At 39.3% G+C, this 20,624-nt stretch overlaps 1 protein-coding gene across 1 annotated transcript; it reads right to left on the bottom strand.

Moving 5' to 3' along the window:
• Positions 1-1,545: 1,545 nt before the first annotated feature.
• Positions 1,546-20,178, bottom strand: CTSS (cathepsin S). The gene is made up of 8 exons (XM_051992752.1): positions 20,060-20,178; positions 14,189-14,315; positions 11,227-11,349; positions 7,271-7,420; positions 6,270-6,500; positions 4,300-4,465; positions 2,706-2,808; positions 1,546-2,341 (listed from the first exon to the last, which is right to left on the bottom strand). The coding sequence occupies exons 1-8, from the start codon at positions 20,098-20,100 to the stop codon at positions 2,242-2,244; spliced, it is 1,041 nt and encodes a 346-aa protein (XP_051848712.1). The 5' UTR covers positions 20,101-20,178; the 3' UTR covers positions 1,546-2,241.
• Positions 20,179-20,624: the final 446 nt, after the last annotated feature.

The raw sequence follows: 20,624 nt of genomic DNA, 5'->3' as shown, positions 1-20,624 counted from the left end.
AGGAGGTCCCCAAAATTCCCTACCCTTGTGCCGAATCCCAAGGGGGTGCAGGGGAGCCAAACCTTGCTATTTGGTTCCCTGAACCCCAAACCTGCCAGTAGACCTTATCATTTAACTCCCTGACCCCCAGGAACCCTAATCTCATTTTGGTTACCAAATCTAGACCTTATCAATCTTTCCTTCCTCTCTGGCCACAAGGCTTAAATGACTGAGTGTGGAGAGCTGTGGATGGAGGAGGAGACACTCCCGGCTTCCTAGACCAGCTGACCCCAGCAGTCTGTGTGGTATAGGAATTATTAATGGGGATTTCCTCATCTTTGGGCCACAGCAAGTCCTTTTCAAAGGGAAGGAGCCCAAAGAGTGGAGCTCGGAGGCCTCGGCCAGCTGCCCGGGACCCCCAAGAGGCCTCCTGCGTGTCCTGGGGGGTGGGGGGCTGTTAGGCACCAGGAGCACTTCCCCTCCCCCTTGTCTTCCATAGAACTGTCCCTCACATGGATCCGGTATGGCAGAGGGGCCAGGGGCTGCCTGGGTCACTCAGGCCTCCACCCTGACACATCTGGGCCCCAGTGCGCTCGGGCCACAGCGTCACCTCCCGGGGCAAAGGACAAACAAGCTCTGAGCAATGTGGGCGCACAGTGGGACTGGCCGGCTGGGGGACTCCTGCCTTCCTTCCTTCGCCTCCATTGCTGCCGAGCCTTACTCAGCGAATGGGCCTCAAGTCACGCTGTGGAAGACCTGAGCTTAAAAAGGCCCAGGTAGGTCTCCCACTGCATCCGGGCCCATCTCCAGGCGTCCTGATCCATAGCTGGCCAGTGGGCCCAGCTGCCCTGCAGAGAAAGGGTGACCTTGCCAGCCCTCCCTCACTTAAATCCAATTCACTTGCACGTTCCCTCCTCACCTCCCTGATGACAAAGGAAGGAAGGAAGAACCAGACTATTAACTTGCAGAACAGTTTCCATCTGCAGTCTTATAGGGAATTTCTTGCCCCAGTGAAATGACAGATCCTACCATTTCATTATATTAACATGACACTATTTAACCATTCGCTTATTGTTGGACTTTTCCCCCTTATTTTTCTTCTGCTTGATGCAACCCTCAAATAATGCAATGAAAATCTTGTAAAATAAACGTATTTGTTTTTGATAACACTTGTCAAGGTATATTCCCAACAATGAAATTATTGGGTAAAAAAGTATGATGCTTTTTGTAATTTCATTGCAGATTGTGTTTTACCAGATTGCTCTCCAAAAAGGTGCTCTAAGTTTGCAATTCCATCAGCAATATATTCCCCTGTGATCCTGCCCGTGCTAAGGGACCAAGGAAACCTTCTACTTCCCTCCAAATTATGCACAAATCCACAATAATCTGGTTTACTTGTGAGGAAAATCAACCTCAATTAATGAAAAGTTTGAATTGGAATGTGTTTTTAAGGAAAGATGGTTTTCTATACCTATGCAGTAATTTGAGCTGGGTTCCAAAGTACCTGGCTGGCTTATAACGTGTAAATACTGTTGCACATTAATTGTTGACATATTAATGAAGGCCTTTAAAGTTCTTAATTGTTTTGTTTTATTTTTTATTTCAACATTCATCCAGTAAACACTGAGTATCTGTGCGTGAAAAGATATCGTTTTAGGTTTTATAAGGGAATACAAACATGGAAAACACAAGTTTCCTGTCCTCAAGGAGTTTAAAAAGAAAACAAAATATGTACAAAGGAACTATAATCTTTTCCATCAAAATTACTATAACTACTTACTTGCATTACATTGTGACTTATGTTCTAAGTACTAAATGGATTGTACAGACATCTGAGAATAAGAAATGAATGTTATGCGACGATAATAGACATTTAGAAATATATGAATCCTAAATTATTTAGGACTTATTATTAAATAATCTTAAAAGGGTCTGGGGGGGAGTTCACAAAATTATATTATAAAAATGGGATACTTGAAGATAGAACAATTTTTAAAATAATCAAGCATTTTTCTGTAATTGTAAAAGCAATGTTAAATTGTTTAGCAAGCCTCATATTCTATAAATGTGCAAAGATTACAATTCAACCCAACCATGTTAGAATTACGAATTGAAGGGAGCCTAAAGGAAGCTTTTACTATTTCTAAGTTTATTCAACATACATTTCTGGCTATTTCTACTGGTTAGTAGAAGTAAAATTACATTCAGAACAAAGTATCATCCATCTTTCTTAATTGATCAAAAGTGAAATGAAGAGATCTTCTAGATTTCTGGGTAAGAAGGAAAATTAGCTATTCCACAATGATTTCCTCTGTTTCTTGCTATCCGAATATATCCTTTGTCACCAAAGCTGAGGCCCCAGCTTTAAAAAAAAAAAGAAAAGAAAACAATATGTAAGTGAAGAGAATTAGAAATAGCACGCTTTAGAATTAGGAATAGCACATTTTCTTTCTATTGGTTTCTAATACTTTTTTAACTTAATGAAATAATAACCGTAAGAGGCAGGGAAGGACTTTAAATGCATCTTGTAAGAATGTTTACCATACTGTGTTTACTATGTACTATGTTTCTCATAGTTCTCTAGAGATATTATGCAGTCAATTAACATGCCGTTTCACCAGAAACTCTGGAGTCTTATCATCATCAGTGCCTGAAAAATTTTACTGAAACTGTTCCATGATGCACAACTGTATGAGGCACAAACAAAAATCTGTTTAAATATTTACCTGTTTTTAACAAGCCAGTAGTCGTTTCCATCTAGGTTACCATAGCCAGTCACCAGCACACCATGATTCACATTCTGAGTGCAGGATGGATCATAATAGACACCTGGGAATAAAAAGAGGATTGTACATGACATGGACAGACGTGGACACGCAGCTGCTTTTTATTGGGCATATTTGGATAGCTCAGCAAGGTCCACTAAAAAGTCACCAGCAGAGACAATGTCTCTTCAATGACCACAACACTTAAAATAACCATTAGAAAAACTTTTTGAAAAGTCAGTCCAACCATACTTCCTCCAGAGTCTTTTCTCAATCACCCCTGCTCTATGCTGATTATTCCTTAGCCATACCTGTAAATATGTGTAGTCCTATGGGAAAAAAAGATTAACTCAAAGCAATTCAACCAACCAATTGATTATCAACAAGCATTTGTTAAGCAACCACTATGTGCCTGACTCTGTGCTAAAAACTGTTATACAAATACAAAAATGAAACAATCCCTGCCCTGTAGGAATTTCTACTCTATGAGGGGAAATGATGTGCACATATATAAAAAACAGGGACTTGACTTAAAATTTCATTTGGAGAAGAGGATCATTTAAAACTAGAAAAGTAGGATGGAGCCAGATTGTGAAGGGCTTAAATGCCGATCAGAGCAATTTATATTTCATTCCAGGTAATAGGAAGCATTGGAGTTTATGAAAAGTAAACATTTTCACACTGTACTGCCTGTCTTGTGAAGAAAATGCTTTGTAAATCTTACAAAACTCCATGTGTGTGAGTTGTAGATGCTATTACTCAGCAGGTTCTAGAACTGATTTGTATTTATTATACACATATTCTGGACTATATAGTTAGAAATGTTTTTCTTTAAAACATTTCCAGATCCCTCATTTTCCCATGAACAATATCAGACATGAATCCCATGCTCAGTAAGACTGTTGGGTTCCAGATTTTCCAGGACAGAGGCTGTTCTCATTTTTGCCTTGGCATCCCCAGCCCCTGGCACAGAAATTCCTAAGGATGTTTGCAGAATTAAAGTACACTGACTTGGAAGGTGGGTCAGGGTGGTGAGGTTCACTCTGTCACTGGCTGCCTGAGATGCTTAACCTACCAAGGCTATGGTCTCATTTTAAAATGAGAAGGTGGGAATAGGTCACATCTGAAGGTCCTTCCAGATCTAAGACTCTATGAATTGACTGGCTTATTTTAGATTTTTGTTGCCTTGAATCTCTAAGCAACATCTAAGGATCTAGCTCCTGAATTCAGTATTTGGATGGATCAGTCTGAGTTCATCCCCATGGATGCTCTCAACATTGCAGACTCATCCACATCCTCTTCTCCTGGACATTTATCATCCATGTTCCCCTGTAAATCTCCACCTAACCTGTGGATATCTCTTGACGTACAGAGACCAAGGCAGCACATTTGGGGCTTTTTTCCCTTTGCTCCCACTGCAAGATCAGCAGAGAGATGGGTCATAGTCTAGTTAACTTAAAGTAAATTCCTTTATATCCATTATTTAGGTGTGGAAGGGGTACAGCAAGGATGCTTAAAAAAAAAAAAAGGAGGGTGGCTGAATCTGGGAATTTACCACTTCTATACAGGAAGAAAGAAGGGAGAGAAGCATCAATTCCAACAGACACAGGTCCTTTGTTGGCCACAGCTTCCTTCAGGGCATCTTCACTTCCATAGGGAAGCTCTGTGTAGCTTGAACATGTGGCAGCTCGGTTAGCTGGGTTGTACTGGCATTTTCCATCCTGAAAAGAGAAAGCTGGCTCTCAGGCTTCAGCACTTCCACAGAAACTCTGCAACTCTTTGAAATCCTAAATATATGTAGGGACCTAGAGTTCTACCCCGGCCCCAGTAAATCAATCCTCCAAAGTAAACTTTGAAGAAACTTTTCTTTGCTCTTTATGGATAAATTTCTGAGCAATTTGGAAAAGACTAGAATCCTTGGGGGTGAAAGTATTCACTGGATGATGAAAGGAAGAAGATACTACACAGGAAACACTGGTGATTGGTGGAGAAGATCAGGTCCCACTTCTTGGGGGACAGTCAGTTGAGCAGTGGGAAAGTCAAGTGGAAAACTTGGACCATATTCCTGAGGAGGAACTGCCCTTGGAGAAAGGAGAAAGTCAGAGGTGATCAGAAACCCAGCTTATATAGGATTTATAACACCCTTATCCTCACTCCTTTATCAATGGATTTCTCCATCCTAGGCCTCCTGTCTTGCCTTTGGTGTCAATGGAAATCGAATCCAAGCTTTAGTCACAGAGAAGGAGTTATAGCCCTGAAAATAAAGCAATCTAGTCTCTCCACACTCATAGCATGTAGCTATATGGCTTTAAGCTGGAGAGATCCTAATGTTCCTTTAAAAGATGCTATGAAACTGGCCCTCAGCCTTAGTGATCTTGATTTGTTGGTAAAGAAGAGCTACAGCATCTCAGAGCTGGAAAGGACCCAGCCCTGAAGCAGGAATCTCCTCTCCAGTACCCTTGAGAAGTTCTCTTCCTGTGAAAGTCCTCCTTTGATAGGGAACTCTGCACCTTCCAGGCTACCCAATATACTCCTGAACTACTGGGATTCTTAGAGGAAAATGAGAGCTAGATTTGGAATCAGAAAGACCAGGAACACTTCAGACACTTAATAGCTGTGTGATCCTTGGAAATCATATAACTTCTATTTGTTTCATAAAACAGAGACGATGATAGCAATTACCTTCTGGAATTATGAAGCTAAAATGAGGGATTTGTGAAGCACTATGTAACTCCAGCTATTTTTAGAAAATTTTCCTTCTGGCAAGCCACATCTCTGGTTGGTTCTGGCCTACAAGGCCAAGAACAAACACAATCCCTCTTTCAAATGACAAACCTTCAAATACTTATTACAGCTATCAGGCTCCCCTAAGCCTTTTCTTTAAGCTCACTACTGGTCACCCAGCTTCTTTAGTCTTTTTAGGATACTGTTCCATCCTGTCTCAAATGCTGAAATAATCAGAGATCAAATTGGCAGGGATGGGGTGAAAAGGCCTATGGATCCCTTAAAGTCTGAAATTTTGGCAACAAGCCCCAGCTTTGTCACTGCCTATCTTATGTAACCATAGACAAGTCATTTACCACGTTTAGGTCTCAGTTTCCTTACCTGTAAATTGAGGAGGTTGGATTAAATGATCTGTAACATTCCTTCTATGTCTAACATTCTGTAAGTACATAAGATAAATTTGTGAGAGGGAATAATACTGAGAATGAGATGGGGTTATCACAGGAATATTCCAGGAAGCCTAAATTTTAAAAAGTGTCAGATAAATGGAAACATAGCAAAATTTTAATAATCAAATGACCTTCACTGATTTTAAAAATATGGTAAATTGTCAAATTTAAATAGAACCATACTTAAGAAGGAAGATTATAAGGAATAAAGAAATTTCAAAATGAAAACTCATAGGACTGTAGGTTCTTAGACTGAGCACTGGAAGGGAACTCAGCAGCCATCTAGACCAGCTCCCTCATTTTACAACTGAGGAAACTGAGGACCTGGGACATTGTGATTCTTCCAACATACCTTAGCTTTGTAAGGATAGGAAGCATCTGAATCAATGCCATTGTTATCAATGATATATTGAAATGCCCTAGTCATGAAGCCACCATTGCAACCATAATTTTTATATTTATCATTAGTTGAACAGTCCACCAAGTTCTGTGCACTGAGAGACACCAGCTTTCCTGTTTTCAGCTTAAGCTGTGCTTCCAGGGCTCCCACAGCACTGAAAGCCCAGCAGGAACCACAAGTGCCCTGTAAAAAAGGAAAGAAAAGGGTAACCATGGAGATCAGGGTGGGCTAACCCCCACAAAGCAGACGGGGGGCCTCTCCCCCACTCCCTTCTTCTCTCCCCATCACTTTGTCTCTCTGTGTAGAACTAAACTCAGAACAGATTGGATAACCAAGCCAACCAATCAGATCAATAAAATATATTGAGCCCCTAGACAGGTAGGGTAGACAGGTGCCTTTTGCAGTATTTATTTGAAAAGAGTGCTAGGAAGTCCTCCAGTCTTCCCCCAAATGAGACCTACTCCTGAAAAATGAAACATTCACTTAATTCCTCTAGGCTAGGGCAATGATCTCCTCTCCCACCCAGACTGAAAGAGACTGCACAATAAACCGCCAACGGTCATCTACACCTAAAAGCCAAACACGATCTGTCCTGGATCTTATCAGCATGCTGGCTCCTGGAGGATGACCTGTTGGAAGGCCTAGGGCAGCCAGAGGGCAGCGCAGGAGAGCCAGGGAGGGGAAAAGAAGCCGTTCAGATGACTGGTGGGGAGGATCTTGAGATCCCTTCCCTACTTCACATCTGACTTAGGCCGGCCCTGTGTAGTACTGGGGTAGGAATGAGGGGAGATAATGAGACACCACAAGGAAATAGCCTGCTTAGGAAGCTTTTAGCTTTAACAATTGTGGCCGTTAGACAATTTACTAAAATTTGGCAAACTCTATGGACTAGGGAGTTTTAGAAAAAGCGGGGATCAATGCAGGCCATGATAATTTGGGGACATGAAACACACCTGATATTTCACTTCAGTAACACATCCCTTGTCCCTCCAGTCCACCGAATCTGGCAGCTTTTGATTGGAGTTTAGTCTGTAGGTAGTATTCCTGCTCCACTGGTTAGGAATTCTCAGAGAACTCATCAAAGAAGCCACTTCTTCACTGGTCTACAAAACAAATATTCATTTTTATTTCTGTTTCTTTTTTCAGGATCCCAGTCATTTCTACCTTCACAACATGACCCCTTCTCTCCATTCACCCAGCCCCCAAACCCTTAGTACAGGCCCTTATCACCTACCTCTAGTACAATAGCCTCCTAATTTGTCTCCCTGTCAAAAATCGATCCTCTCTCCATTCTAGCCTCCACTCAGCTGCCGAGGTGATTTCCTAAAGCATAGGTCTGACCATGTCAACCTCCTACTCGATAAACTCCAGGATAGTCCTTTTCACAGTTAATCACAGGCAATCGTGATTGTTCTAAATCAGTTATCAAGTTTAAGATAAGGTAACATCCCTCCACACTTTTTTAACCACTTCATTTTTTTCAATGCAAAGTGAAGTTTGATGAGAGAACGACCTTTAAAATAATTTTATTTTCAGTTCTACATTCTCTCTTTTCCATTTCCCATCCTAATACCCATTGAGAAAGCAAGAAAAACAAAAACTCTTGTCACAGAGCCCTGTAACAAACATGTGTAATAAAGCAAAACAAAATGTCTCAATTTGTAGCTTCTCTCTATCTGAGGCTGGGTAGCATTTTTCCTCATGAGTCCTCAGGATTATGGTTGGTCATTGTGTTGAAGAATTGTTTGTTTTACAATATTGTTGTTATATAAATCGCTCTCTTGGTTCTGCTTACTTTATTTTGCATCGTTTCATATAACTTCCCATGTTTTTCTAAAACCATCCCTTTGTCATTTTTTATTGTACCATAATATAACATCACTTTCGTATATTATAACATGTTCAATCATTCCATAATCAATGGGTGCTCTCTCAGCTTCCAGTTCTTTACAACCTCAAAAAGATGCTACAAATATTTTTTACAAAGTGGTCCTTTTCACTCTTTCATCTGTTTGGGGTATTGATTTATTATTGGTGTCTCTGGGTTAAAACATTATGCATAGTTTAGTAGTTTTTTGAGCGTAGTTCCAAATTGCTTTCCAGAATGACTAGACCAGTACACAGTTCCACCAGGCTAGACTAGTACACAGTTCCACCAAACATGCATTAATATACCTGTTTTTCTATAGCTCCTGCAAGCTATGGATAAGAGAACAATAAATTGTGAAAATTGCAACTTTTACCAGTTTTGTTAAAACTCTCATCAGAAAGGGATGTAATTTAAACTACTGAAAAACTGTTGCAGAAATAATTATCCATGTGCTACCTGACATTTATCTAGCATTTACTATGCTAAAACTGTGCTAAGTGCTTTAGAATTATTTGATCTTCACAATAACCATGGCAGGCAGGTGTTATCATCACCATTTTAAAGCTGAGGAGGCAGAGGCAATCTGAGTTTAAGTGACTGGCCTAGGATCACACAACTAGGAAGGGTCTGAGGCTGAATTTAAACTCAAATCTTCTCGACTTCAGGCCCAGCACTCTATCCCCTGCACCACCTAGCTGTCCCTGTGATTAAAGAAAATTAAGTTTGGTAGTTAATTTTCTTCTAAAATTTTTTTTAATGAGTTTTTATAAACTTTTGTTACTTTTTTCTCTTTACCCCAATAGTATAATTTTTTTAAACCTTGCAATAAGTACACATAGTCTGGCAAAACGAATTTCCACATTGGCCATTTCCAAACATTCCTGCCTTGTTTTGGAGTTTTAAGTCCATTTCTTCTTTGACAGGAAGTGGGCATGATTCATGAGCTTGTGGTTTAATCACTGCATTAGTCAGAATTCTAAAGGTTTTCAAGAAAAATATTTTTTTTCTATGTTGTCTTTGTGTCCATGGTTCTGCTCCCTCCTCTCTGCATCAGATCACAGAAATGCCATGGGACTAGCAAAGGGGCAAAGTGCCTCAGACGGAGTCTCCATGGGGAGGACGCTAGGAACTATTTCTCAAAGAGCTGTGACTACATGTAAGGGAAATGCTTTCAAGGGACAGGAAGGCTTTTTTCCCAGATGACTGTCAGTATTCTTCAAAAAGATCTGCTCTATTTGCTTTCTTTGTTCCGGGGGACTTTGAGGACTCTTTAGGTCATGGGATTAGTGAAAGATTAGAGGGAGGGACCCTTGTCCCATCTACCAGCATCTGATCTCAGCATCCCCTGAGAAAGGAGCCTGTTCTTTTGCTTGTTCTTTTCTGTTCTTTTGCTTGTTTTTTTCTGTTCTTTTGCTTGTTCTTTTCTGTTCTAGATTTAGGGCATGAGAGTCTCTGACACGGGTGGGGAAATGAGATCCTAGAGTCTGGAAGCTAGGATCCGGCCTGGGGGTGGTTGCCAGCCCAGCATCCGGGCTGTGACCTTTGGGAATGATCTCTGGAGCCTTAGCCCAGGAGGACACATTCATCCAGCAATTGTTCTGCATCTGGATCCTGATGGAACTGTGGAAGAATGACATTAAGTCCTGAGACTGTTCCTACAGATTGTGTCTCAGAAGTACTGGGGACACCTTTGTGCCTTTGTTCTAGCACTCTCTTTGAAGTTAATATCCCTTTGTAAAAGTTACTCATTATTAAGTAATTATGTACAACTGGGAGTTGCAAGTCACCGGGCCCTGACAAATAACACAGCTGGTGGACTTAAGCTAATGGCCATAAAAAAAAAAATCCTCACGATTCCTCAGTATGTTGGAAGGAAGAATTAAATACAGTTGGCTTAATCCTGAGAGAAGAGAGTATAGGCTACCAGGGTCTCTCCAGTTCCATCCGAAATTGTTCCAACATTTTAATTTTCCATTACATTCATATGTGTACCACAATTTGTTTAGCCGTGCCTTAAAAAAGTGGATATCGCCTTTGTTTCCAAGTTTGGGTGACTACAAAGGAGTTATTATTGATATTTTAAATACATGAATTCTTTTCCTATTTCTTCGATTGAGGGGGAGCACAGATTATACCTAGTAAGGATATAGTTGAGTCAAAAAGGATGTATAGTTAGTAACTTTGGGAGCATAGTTCCAAATTGCTTTCTAGAATAGCAGAAGCAATTCCCAGTAGTTACTTTTAAAAATTAGCTAAAATGTTTAAAGCTATGAATGAATAAAGACATTCCAGTATCCAAAAAGGGTGCAATGGAGAGAACACCAGCCTAAAGTCAGGAGGACTCCAGTTCAAATATGGCTCAGACACTTATTATGTGACCCTGGGCAAATCACTTAATCCTGATTGCCTTAAAAAAAAAAAAAAAAAAAGATAGCAAAGCAGTGGAATTCATGCAAGAGAAGATGTAGGTATTACAAATTATAAGTAAAATAAAATTATTATAGGATTAATATGGAAATTAAAAAGAATCTATGAACACAACCTTCTGAGATAAATATTAGTACCCTGCCCATTTTATAATGAGGAATCCAAAACACAGGTTACAGAGTTAATAAGTGTATGTGGTAGAATTTGAATTCAGGTCTTCCGGGAATCCCAAGGGTGGTGCTTTTATCTACTGCGGCTCCTCGCTGCCAGGGTGAGGATTGTGAAAGGAGCCAGACTGGTTATGTAACAAAAGTGAGGGATGACCCAGAGATCACCTCAGTATTACTCTGTCAGCAGCACAATTACTTAAAGAGCCAAATAAAGGTCTACACTATTCTGAGCAGCTATTCTGGGGAGACTCGAGGAAGGACATGAACAAAAACTGAACAGAATAGGAAAGCGTGGATGGGCTGCCAGCTGCTCTAGGGAAAGGTCTCATGTCTGGATGTTTATGGCTGGTCTCCTTATGAAAGCATCTTTTTGCTGGCTGCCTTCAGACAGAAATCAGATTTCCCGCAGACGGCAACGTGGGCTTGTAGGGAATGAACCCACCATGTCACTGAGATGGTTCATGCTTAGATCATAGGAATGCAGTCCCATCGAGTGCTCCAGGTTATGCAGCGTCACAAATTTTAGATTCTTTTCCCAGATGAGTCGCCTTGCTACTTCTTGGTTCTAAAAGGAGAATAGACAGTTATTTTACACTTTGGATAAAAGCTATAAATGAAAACCAGCACAAGCCCTTCTTAGAGGTAATGCGTCTAAGATCATGCAAATAGAATACACCTAAATAATTAATTACCAAAATTTAACTTCTATTCTAAAGGCATTTATTAAATATATCTTAATTTTTATTTTATTTGATTGGAGACCATTATGATAACAATATACATGTTTAAGTATATAATGTGACATTCTCATGATAATTCTCTATTATTAATAGGCTAGAAGTATCCTTGAAACTGTTTTCTTTAATTTTATATTTTTCCAGTTTTTAAATAAATAAAATTTTCTGTCTCTTCAAATCATCAAAATGTTTACAATAAGGCATCACCTTCTCATTTTCACAAGGTGATTTTCACCAGACATTTGTTTAGTAATACTACTTATAATCCTCCACCATGTTCCTATTTCCTCATAAAAGAATGAGAAGCAATGGTAAGAAAAACATAATTACGGAAAGTTTAGCTTAAATAAGCCAGCTCTACCTTTTGGTTTGTTAGGAAGAAACTAGAAGCACATTAACAGAACAAAAAGAAAATAAATGATCCATAAAGATGTTTATAACAAACAATTGTATCTGTCAGAGACTAGGAAGCTACCACATTGAGATAATAACATCACAGTGACTGATGCACTACATAAAGAAGTAGAAATGGAACCAAAGAAAAGGCTAGTGGAATAATTGAGACCAATTATATATGGCTTAAGGTTGTTCTGGAGGCAAGACAATTCTGAGGACACTGAGAATGATTCTCAAAACATTTGAAATAGGAAAATCTCAAGAACTTGGAGAAAAAATGACAGACCATATTATTAACCCAGAAGGCAAAAGAAAATGTCAGTAACCTCCAAGCTATATGACTACTGTCCCATCACTACAAAGTCATTATGAGAATAACTTATAAACATTGATGATATCCTTGATGGAGATACAAGAAGGGAACAGGAAGGCTCTTCTGGACCTTAAGAAAAAAAGATCTAACCCTACTTTATTTGGTCCTTCCAACTACTTACTATTTTTAATCCTTCAGTACTCAGTGCAATTTGGCTTTGTCCCCCACAATCTACAGAAACTGTTCTATTAAATATTACTGAGCAATTTCTTCGTGCTATATCCAAAGGTCTTTCTTCTGTCATTTTTCTTGACCTGTTTCCAACATGAGTCTCCTGATTACTCCTTTCTCCAAAGTCTCTCCTATTGGCTTCCATGATATGATCTCCATTCTGCTTCTGCTGCCTTTCTTAAAAAAAAAAAAAGCTCCCTTTTTGTGGATCTGTTTTTCTACCTCTGCATCTCAACAGTAAAAGCCTTGGGCTCTATGTTATTAAACTTTTATCCTCTCTTTTCTTTACTCTTTCTCTAAGTGAGTTCATTCATCCCTGCGGTTTATAGCCATCATGTACCAACAGCTCCCAGAGCATCTTCGGTCCTACCGCTGTCTCATCTGACCATCAGGCCATTTTTTTCCTTCAAACTGTCTTAAATACATTTGAAGCTCTTACTTTGCCCTAAAAGGCTCAATAGGTCCAAATTTGAACTGGCAAGAGCTTTAGTTCTGCATGGATTACACCCAGGAAATGTAAGCAACTTCTGGGAGCTGACATATCCTCTCTGGAGGAACTGTAAAAAATTACAAGGGCTGTTTTAGCGGGGAGGGGGAAAGGTTCTGCTCTGTCGGAAGAAGTGCCCACATCTATGTCATCATAGATCCAATGAAATATGTCCTTAAGGCTTCCTAATTCCATTTTAATTTCTCCACGTCTCTCCACAGCATCATGATTCTGCAAGTTGTCCATGACTGAAACCTTTACCTTCCTTCCTAACATACAAACAGTGCACAACATTGATCCAAAAAGTAACTAACTGCATCCATTTCTGGGCAGCTTTGCCTGAGGGTGCAGCGCCTCTAGACTTGTGCCCCTGAAGGTGCCACTGGGACATGGGCACCGTCACCAATGTCCAAGCCTGGAGTCAGGAAGACCTGAGCTTAAATCCCGCTTCCGATGTAACCCTGAGCAAGTCACTTCACCCTGTCTGCCTCAGTTTCCTCATCTGTGAAATGGGCCGGAGAAGGAAACAGCCAACCATTCCAGCAGCTTTGCCAAGAAAACCCCAAATGGGGCCACAAGGAGCTGGACACGACTGAACACAGATATCTGATTCCAGTAGATTACAAGCTCTCAGAGGGCAGGGAATGTGTGTCTTGGGATTCCTAAGCACAGTGCCTCACACTTAATAAACTCTTAGCAAATAGAGAAACAATAGAAAGGAAAGAATACTGATAGTTTTTTCAAAGAAAATAGGAAGGAGTTTGAAGCAGGCACGACCCCAGGACTTCTGAGTATAATAAAAGTCATTAATAATAGCTAACAGTTGTAGAGCCCTCTGAAGTTTGCCAGGTACTTTCTATGTAGAACTTTCTCTTTATCAGCTCCAACCCTGGGAGGCAGATGCCATTTTTGCTGTTCAGTCTCTCAGCCGTGTCTCCATGGAACCCAGCCCGCCAAACCCTTCTATCCCCCACTAGCTCTTGAAATCTCTCCCAGTTCATGTCCATTGTCCCCGTGGTCCTCTCTATCCATCTCATTGTATCACCAATGTCACAGATGAGGAAACTGAGCTGAGGGAAGGACCCTCCGGCCCCCCAAGTATCCGGGCCAGGATTTAAAGTGGGCCCTCCTAATTGTACATCCAGCACTCTCACCACCTAGCAGCCTTCCCCCTAAAACTCAGGGTGGCAGAAGATGCCCCTGTACTCAGAGAAAGTTGTTCACCAGTCATCTCATCTACCTGTTCCTCATATTGCTTGCCATAAGTTTTCTTCCATAACTCCCAGTGATTGTCCAGCATCGGATCGTGACGGAGGTATGCCGTCGTAGAAGCACAGGCCAGAAACATCCAGATGACCAGCTTCATTCTGGAAAGGAAAAAGCAGAGGAGAGGACTCTCCATCACTCAATTCAGCAAGCATTAATTGAGTGCCTACTACATATGAGAAACTGGGCCAGGTCTTGAGAATAAACATTAAAAAAGAAAAAAAAAAAAAAAGATACAGTCCTTGCCCTCACAGAGTTTAATCTGTTGGGGAAATACAGCATGTTCTGAAAAAAGGAGGATTCAGGGTAGAATGTGATGAGAACAAAGTAGAAAAGCAAAGTGCTCTAGGAAGGAGAGAAAAGAGAGATTATTTTATTATTATTATTATTATTATTATTAACTTTCAGCTGGAATAATCAAGGGATGCTTCATAATAGGAAACATTTATATAGCACTTGAAGATTTGCCTTGGATGTAGCTGCCATTATTATCCCCATTTTACAGATGAGGAATACAAGACAGAGATTAAATGATTTGTTGGGGATTATACAGCTAGTAAATGTCTGAGGCCACATTTTCCAGCCCCTGATCCGGTGCTCTAGCTATTGTACCACCTGGTTGTCATCACCTGGACTGGATCTTGAAGAGGAAAAAGGATTTCAACAGAAAAAAATTTAAGTGATAGTGAGTTATAGGCAAGGGAGGTGACCTATGTGAATATACAGAATTAGAGGAGGATGGGAAAAGATTGGGGAACAGCTGATAGTCATTTGACTAAATTACTGTGAAATACCTAGGATTATAGGCTGTAATTAGTCTATGAAGCCTAAGGAATTTCTATAAAGCCATTTAATCTCTTTAAGCAAGGGACATAGACCTGTATACCTGGAAGATTATTTGGGTAATTATGTGAATAATGGACTAGAAAGAGGAAAAACTAGAAGCAGAGAGAGCCAGTCAGGAGGCCATCACAATAACACAACGGGGGCCTGCAGTCAAATTGTGGCAATATAAGCGAGACTTGGAAGTGAGACATTAGTCACAGTCACTTAGAAAAGTTCAAGCTGGCTGCTTTGTGAAGGAGGCTGAGTCACTAATGACCTTAGGAGTTGTATTTAGGAAGAGACAAAACTATCGCGATCTTAGGACTGGAGGATAAATTGAACTCAGTAATCCAATGTTTAATCAACTGGAAAACACAATTGCTTGAAAAGGTAAAATAGCCTGGTAAGAATTGGGCCTGAATCAATGTCTTACACCATATTACACAATAAATGCAAAAGAATACATTCTAGAATATCAAAGGCCATAGGATAAAAATTGGGAGAAAGGCAGATCATATATCTTTTATAGGCAAGAGATGGGTAACAGATCAGTTCTCAACTAAACAGGAGAAGCAATTACAATAAATAATTGTGATCACCAAAAATTGAAGAGCTTTTGCACAAGCAAATCTAATTAAGCTAGAATAAGAGAAGGGGAAAACCTTTTATATCAACTGTCTCTGATAAGAGTTTTATAGCCAGTGAATATTATTCATTCACTGTAATGGAAACATTTGAAACCCCAAAACTATTCCTTAATAAAGAAATGGTGAAAGGATATAAACAGTTATCAGAAGAAAGATTACAATCTATTAACAAGTATATATAGAATGCAGTAGAATCTAGAATAGATCATTAATTATAAGGAAAATGCATATCAAAACAGATATAACTAGAAATATTCGTACCCAAAAAATTGGCAAAGATGACTAGAGATTGGAATAGCCATTGTTGGCAGAGGTTGGAATTTAAAAACAACTATATTAGTGCATTATTGGGGATGCTGTGAACTGGTGCAATCATCACCACAATTTGGAATTAATATAAATAAAGTAACAGAAATGTCCATATCCTATAACATAGATATTCTACTGTTACTCATGTACCTCATTATCGACAAAAAAGGAGGACCACATACATCAAAAAATTTGTAGCAGCACTTTTTTGTGATATGAAAAAAAAATTAGAAAAAATAAGTACATATAGATTGGGGAATGACTAATAAATTGTGGCACATGAATATAATAGAATATTACTGTATTGTAAGAAATGACATGTGTTGAACTGATGCTAAGTGAAATCAATAGAACTAAGAGATCATTGTACACAGCAATAATAAGATTATATGATGATCAATTCTAGTAGACGTGGCTCTTTTCGACAATGATACGATTCAGGCCAATTTCCACAGATTTGTGATGGAGAGAGCCATCTGCATCCAGAGAGAGGACTATAGGGACTGAATATGGATCACAAATAGTATTTTTACCTTTGTTGTTGCTGTTATTTGCTTTACTGTTTTTTGGTTCTCATTTTTTCCCCCTCCTTTTTGAACTGATCTTTCTTGTGCAGCATGATAAATGTGGAAATGTTTAGAAGAATTACACATGTTTAATCTGTATTGGATTGCTTGCTGTCTAGGGGAGGGGAGGGATGGGAGGGAGAAAAATTAGGAACACAAGGTTTTGCAAGGGTGAATGCTGAAAATTATCTTTGTATGTATTTTGAAAAAAAAATCATGTGTGATGAAGCATGAAAAGACATATACAAACTAAACCAAAATGAAATAAGAGCCAAGGCAAAACAATATACATGATTATAACAATGCAAAAACCAAATGGATGTTATGAAATTATAAGGGCAAGTATGGCCTCAAAGGAGAGCTAGGAGAAGATATTTTCCCTTCATTCCTTTGAATTTGTCCAGATCCATGGATATGTCTACTTTTTTATGTATTCATTAGTTTTGCTGAATTTTTTCTCTTCTTTAAAAAAACAACAACAACAATTCTTTGTTATAAGGGATGACTGTGGAAAAGGGTAGAAGCAGAAAAACAAGAAATCTAGTGATATACAAACAAGATTTCAATTAAAATCTGTTTATTTATCTGAGACTGTCTCTTCCTATCTTACAGAGGCTGGAAGTGCAACAGGCACTTATGGGCCTGTCCTTGATTCTGTACGGAAGTTTTAACTTGGTTCATTTTTCTGATCTGACCCAGTTCACCCCTCTTTAAGCAGCCTGGTGGCCCTGCATTTGGGGGGCTTAATACAGTGATGCCCCTCAATGAGTATACCTGATGAGAATTTGCTTTCTTAAATCCAGAAGTTCTAAGCTCTTGCAAATCCAGTGTCGTTCTGCCCTACCCAGTAGAAAGGATTATAAACATTTAATTTAATCTTTATTATTGTTATTTTTTTAAGAAAACTATAGGACAGAAGGTTTGGTTTATTTTCTTGCTGATACAGCAAGTCTACTAGAGACACAAAATGGGAGTCTGGGAGAGTCAAGAACAGAAAGCAGTGACTGCTTTGAGGAGAGGCAGTGGAAAAGATGCTTTTCAGAGGAACTGAATTGAAGTCTTGGAGCAGTTGGAGCTTTTTTCTTTTCCTGGATCTGCTTAGTTTATTTAAAAAGAAAAAGCATCATGAAACAATTAAATTATATATATTCCAAGAGAGGAATGGAACAACAGTGAAGTTTTTCTACTCCTTTTCTCTTATATAGTATTATCACATGCAATAAGTGACATTGTCGATTGCTAAATACTTCTCTTTCAAATTTTCTTTCTGGCTTTTTGTGCTTTTAAGTTAGATTTTCTAGTTAAACTCAATTTAATTGTCCAGTTAGTATCTTTGCTATAGAGAGTATAGCTGAGTGGAAAGTCGATCGATAAATGACACATAGAATCCAAGTTTCTGAGAAACTTCGTTTCAAAAGATTGCCTGCTTTGGAGTTGTTAATAATCTGGTTTGTTTAGCTTTATAACCACAGAAAAAGGAAGCAATGTGGGTATGAGACCCCTGCCCTAAACTAAAAACCTCAAGAACTCATTTTCTTATCTCCTAGCAGAAAGGTTGCTCTGAGTAAGAAGCCATTGGATTTTCTCCACCCTCCAGGAGGCGAGGGAAAGGGAGTAGAGAAGGTCAGTCCCTGGGCTACCTCCATTGGAAAGTGATAAGCATGGTCAGAGAGTCAGGTCACTCATTCCTTCAAAGAAAAGGGTAGAAAAGTGTTCTTCAGCCATATTGCTTTACATAAAAAAGAGAGATGTGAGGAAGGTAGAATTGATGGGAATTTCATCTGTTTAGCTAGGGGTGGAGGATTGGGGAAGAGATGTTTCAACTCTGCTGAGGTTCTATAAATACCATTTCCAGCATTGACTAGCACTAATGAAGTAAGGATTTACTAAGATTCCCCGATCCTTGGTGACCTAAACTTACATCTTGAAAAGAAAGAAAGAAAGAAAAGGAGGAAGAAAAGAAAGAAAAAACCTGGGAATTTCCAAGATTTTTAATGTAACTAAATCCGAGAAATTTTTCTCCTCTTCCCCGTTTCTGAGAAATTTTCATGCTTTGCAGAAATCGACAGTTTGATCATGAAAAAGAAAGATAAAACTCTTAAGTATGGGAATTTACTTCTGAATGGGAAAGAGGGAGCTCTCATATGCTGCGTTTTCTCATAACACCCATGAGTTCCACACGTTATTAAAGAAACTCTTCATATTAGTTTCTCTCTCCCTCTTGGGTCATCTTTTTTCTTCTTTCTTTTGTTCCTTTCTTCCTATCTTTCTTTTTTCCTCCCTCCATCTCTCTCTGTTTCTGTCTCTCTCCTCCTGTCTTCCTTCCCTCTCTGTCTCTCTTCTCCTCTCTGTCTTTATCTCTCTCTCTCTCCCCCCTATCTTCCTTCCCTCCTTCCCTCCCTTGATCTTCCTCAGTTTCTGTTTCTCTCTCTCTCTCTCTCTCTCTCTCTCTCTCTCTCTCTCTCTCTCCCTCTCCCTCTGTCTCTGTCTCTCCTTCCTTCCTTCCTTCTTTCCCTCCCTCCCTCCCTCTTTCCCTCTCTGTTTCTCTCTCTGTGTCTCTCCCTCTCTCTCTGTCTCTGTCTCTCTGTCTCTGTCTTCTCTCTCTCTCTCTCTCTCTCTCCTTCCTTCCTTCTTTTTTTCCTTCCTTCCTTCCTTCCTTCTTTTTTTCCTTCCTTCCCTCCCTCCCTCCCTCCCTCCTTCCCCCTCTCTCTGTCTCTCCCTCTCTCTTTGTCTCTGTCTCTCTGTGTCTCTCTTTCTCTCTCTCTTTCTCCTCTTCCTTCTTCTCTTCTATATCCTAGTGATAAGGTACTGGTCATGAACCTAAATTCAGTGTTGCTCCAGACTCTTTTCTTAGCTGTGTGACCTTGAGCAAATCACATAACCTCTGCCAACCTCAGTTTTCTCATCTGTAAAATGGAAATAGTAATAGAATCTACCTCCCAAGGATGTTGTGACAGTCAAATGAGATAATATGTAAAGCACTTTGCAAACTTTAAACTGCTAGCTTTAAACATAAGTGCTAACTATTATTATTTTTGAGTCATCATATTCTGAATTTCTTCCCTAAATGAATCAATAGTTTTTAAAATTTCAAAATAACATTTCTATGTTGGGTAAAAATGGCTTTATTTCGCACAGATTGAAGCAAAAGTTCATAATGCCTTAAACATCGCAGGTGCTTAGCAAATGTATATGGATTGTCTTTTACAGTTTATACTTTTTTCTAACTTCTTTGCAGTCCAAAGAAGTTTACCCATTCCTGACTTTGATTAATAATATAAAACTATTTCTCTATGACATACAGGCAGATATGGATTTTTTAAAAATGTTTAATCCTTTTAGAATGAAGGAAAAAAAAAAAAAAAGCAAGACACTTTTCTTAGTTTACTTCCTCAAAGTACCAGCTCTAAATTTGGCAAGGAGAGGAAGATAAAAATGTAAATCAGGTATTTTATAGTTTAGTAGTTAAACAAGGAAAAATAAAAGTTAAAAACCTACCTTAAGAGGTTAGGACTCCTCTTGAAATCCTGGAATATCATGGGCCAACACCAGAGACTTCAGAGTAACAAGAGATTTGCAGAATTCACTTTTAAATAATTAGAACTTGTCACATGAGTCCTACATAATGAGGAAGCAAAATGATTTCACTTTCATTTCATGATTACCTTGGTCAACAGCCTCCTACTACTTCCTGGGGTTTTGTGTTTTTTTTTTCCTCCCATAACAGCATGCTAACTGTTCAGATTGGTGAATCTAAATGGTCATTTTCTCCACTGCTTTTTCTCTAGTTACAGATCAGATAACTTGAGATAAGTAAAAAACACCCAAAAAAGCAGCCAAATGAACCTGTTCTTGAATTTTTCCCTAGATCTCTTTTCCTTTCTCCAGAACTGGTGGTACAAAAGGCTAAACTCTATTTTCTTTTCTTTTCTGTTTGTTTGTTTTTTGGAGGCAATTGGGGTCAAGTAATTTGCCCAGAGTAACATAGCTAATAAGTGTCTGAGGTTGCATTTGAACTCAGATCCTCCTGATTATAGGGTAGCCCCCTTTTGGGTAGATATGA

This window comes from Antechinus flavipes, chromosome 4, assembly GCF_016432865.1.
Source record: "Antechinus flavipes isolate AdamAnt ecotype Samford, QLD, Australia chromosome 4, AdamAnt_v2, whole genome shotgun sequence".
Classification (NCBI taxonomy): Eukaryota; Metazoa; Chordata; class Mammalia; order Dasyuromorphia; family Dasyuridae; genus Antechinus; species Antechinus flavipes.
This window is presented reverse-complemented; position numbering and strand designations above follow the sequence as displayed.

Coding starts and splice junctions, on each gene's coding strand:
- CTSS (XM_051992752.1), bottom strand. CDS start 20,100: ATGATATTCCAGGATTTCAAGAGGAGTCCTAACCTCTTAAG. Junction 7,421..11,226: donor TGAACCATCTCAGTGACATG/GTGGGTTCATTC, acceptor TTTGTTTTGTAG/ACCAGTGAAGAAGTGGCTTC. Junction 2,342..2,705: donor TACTGGCTTGTTAAAAACAG/GTAAATATTTAA, acceptor TTTTTTTTAAAG/CTGGGGCCTCAGCTTTGGTG.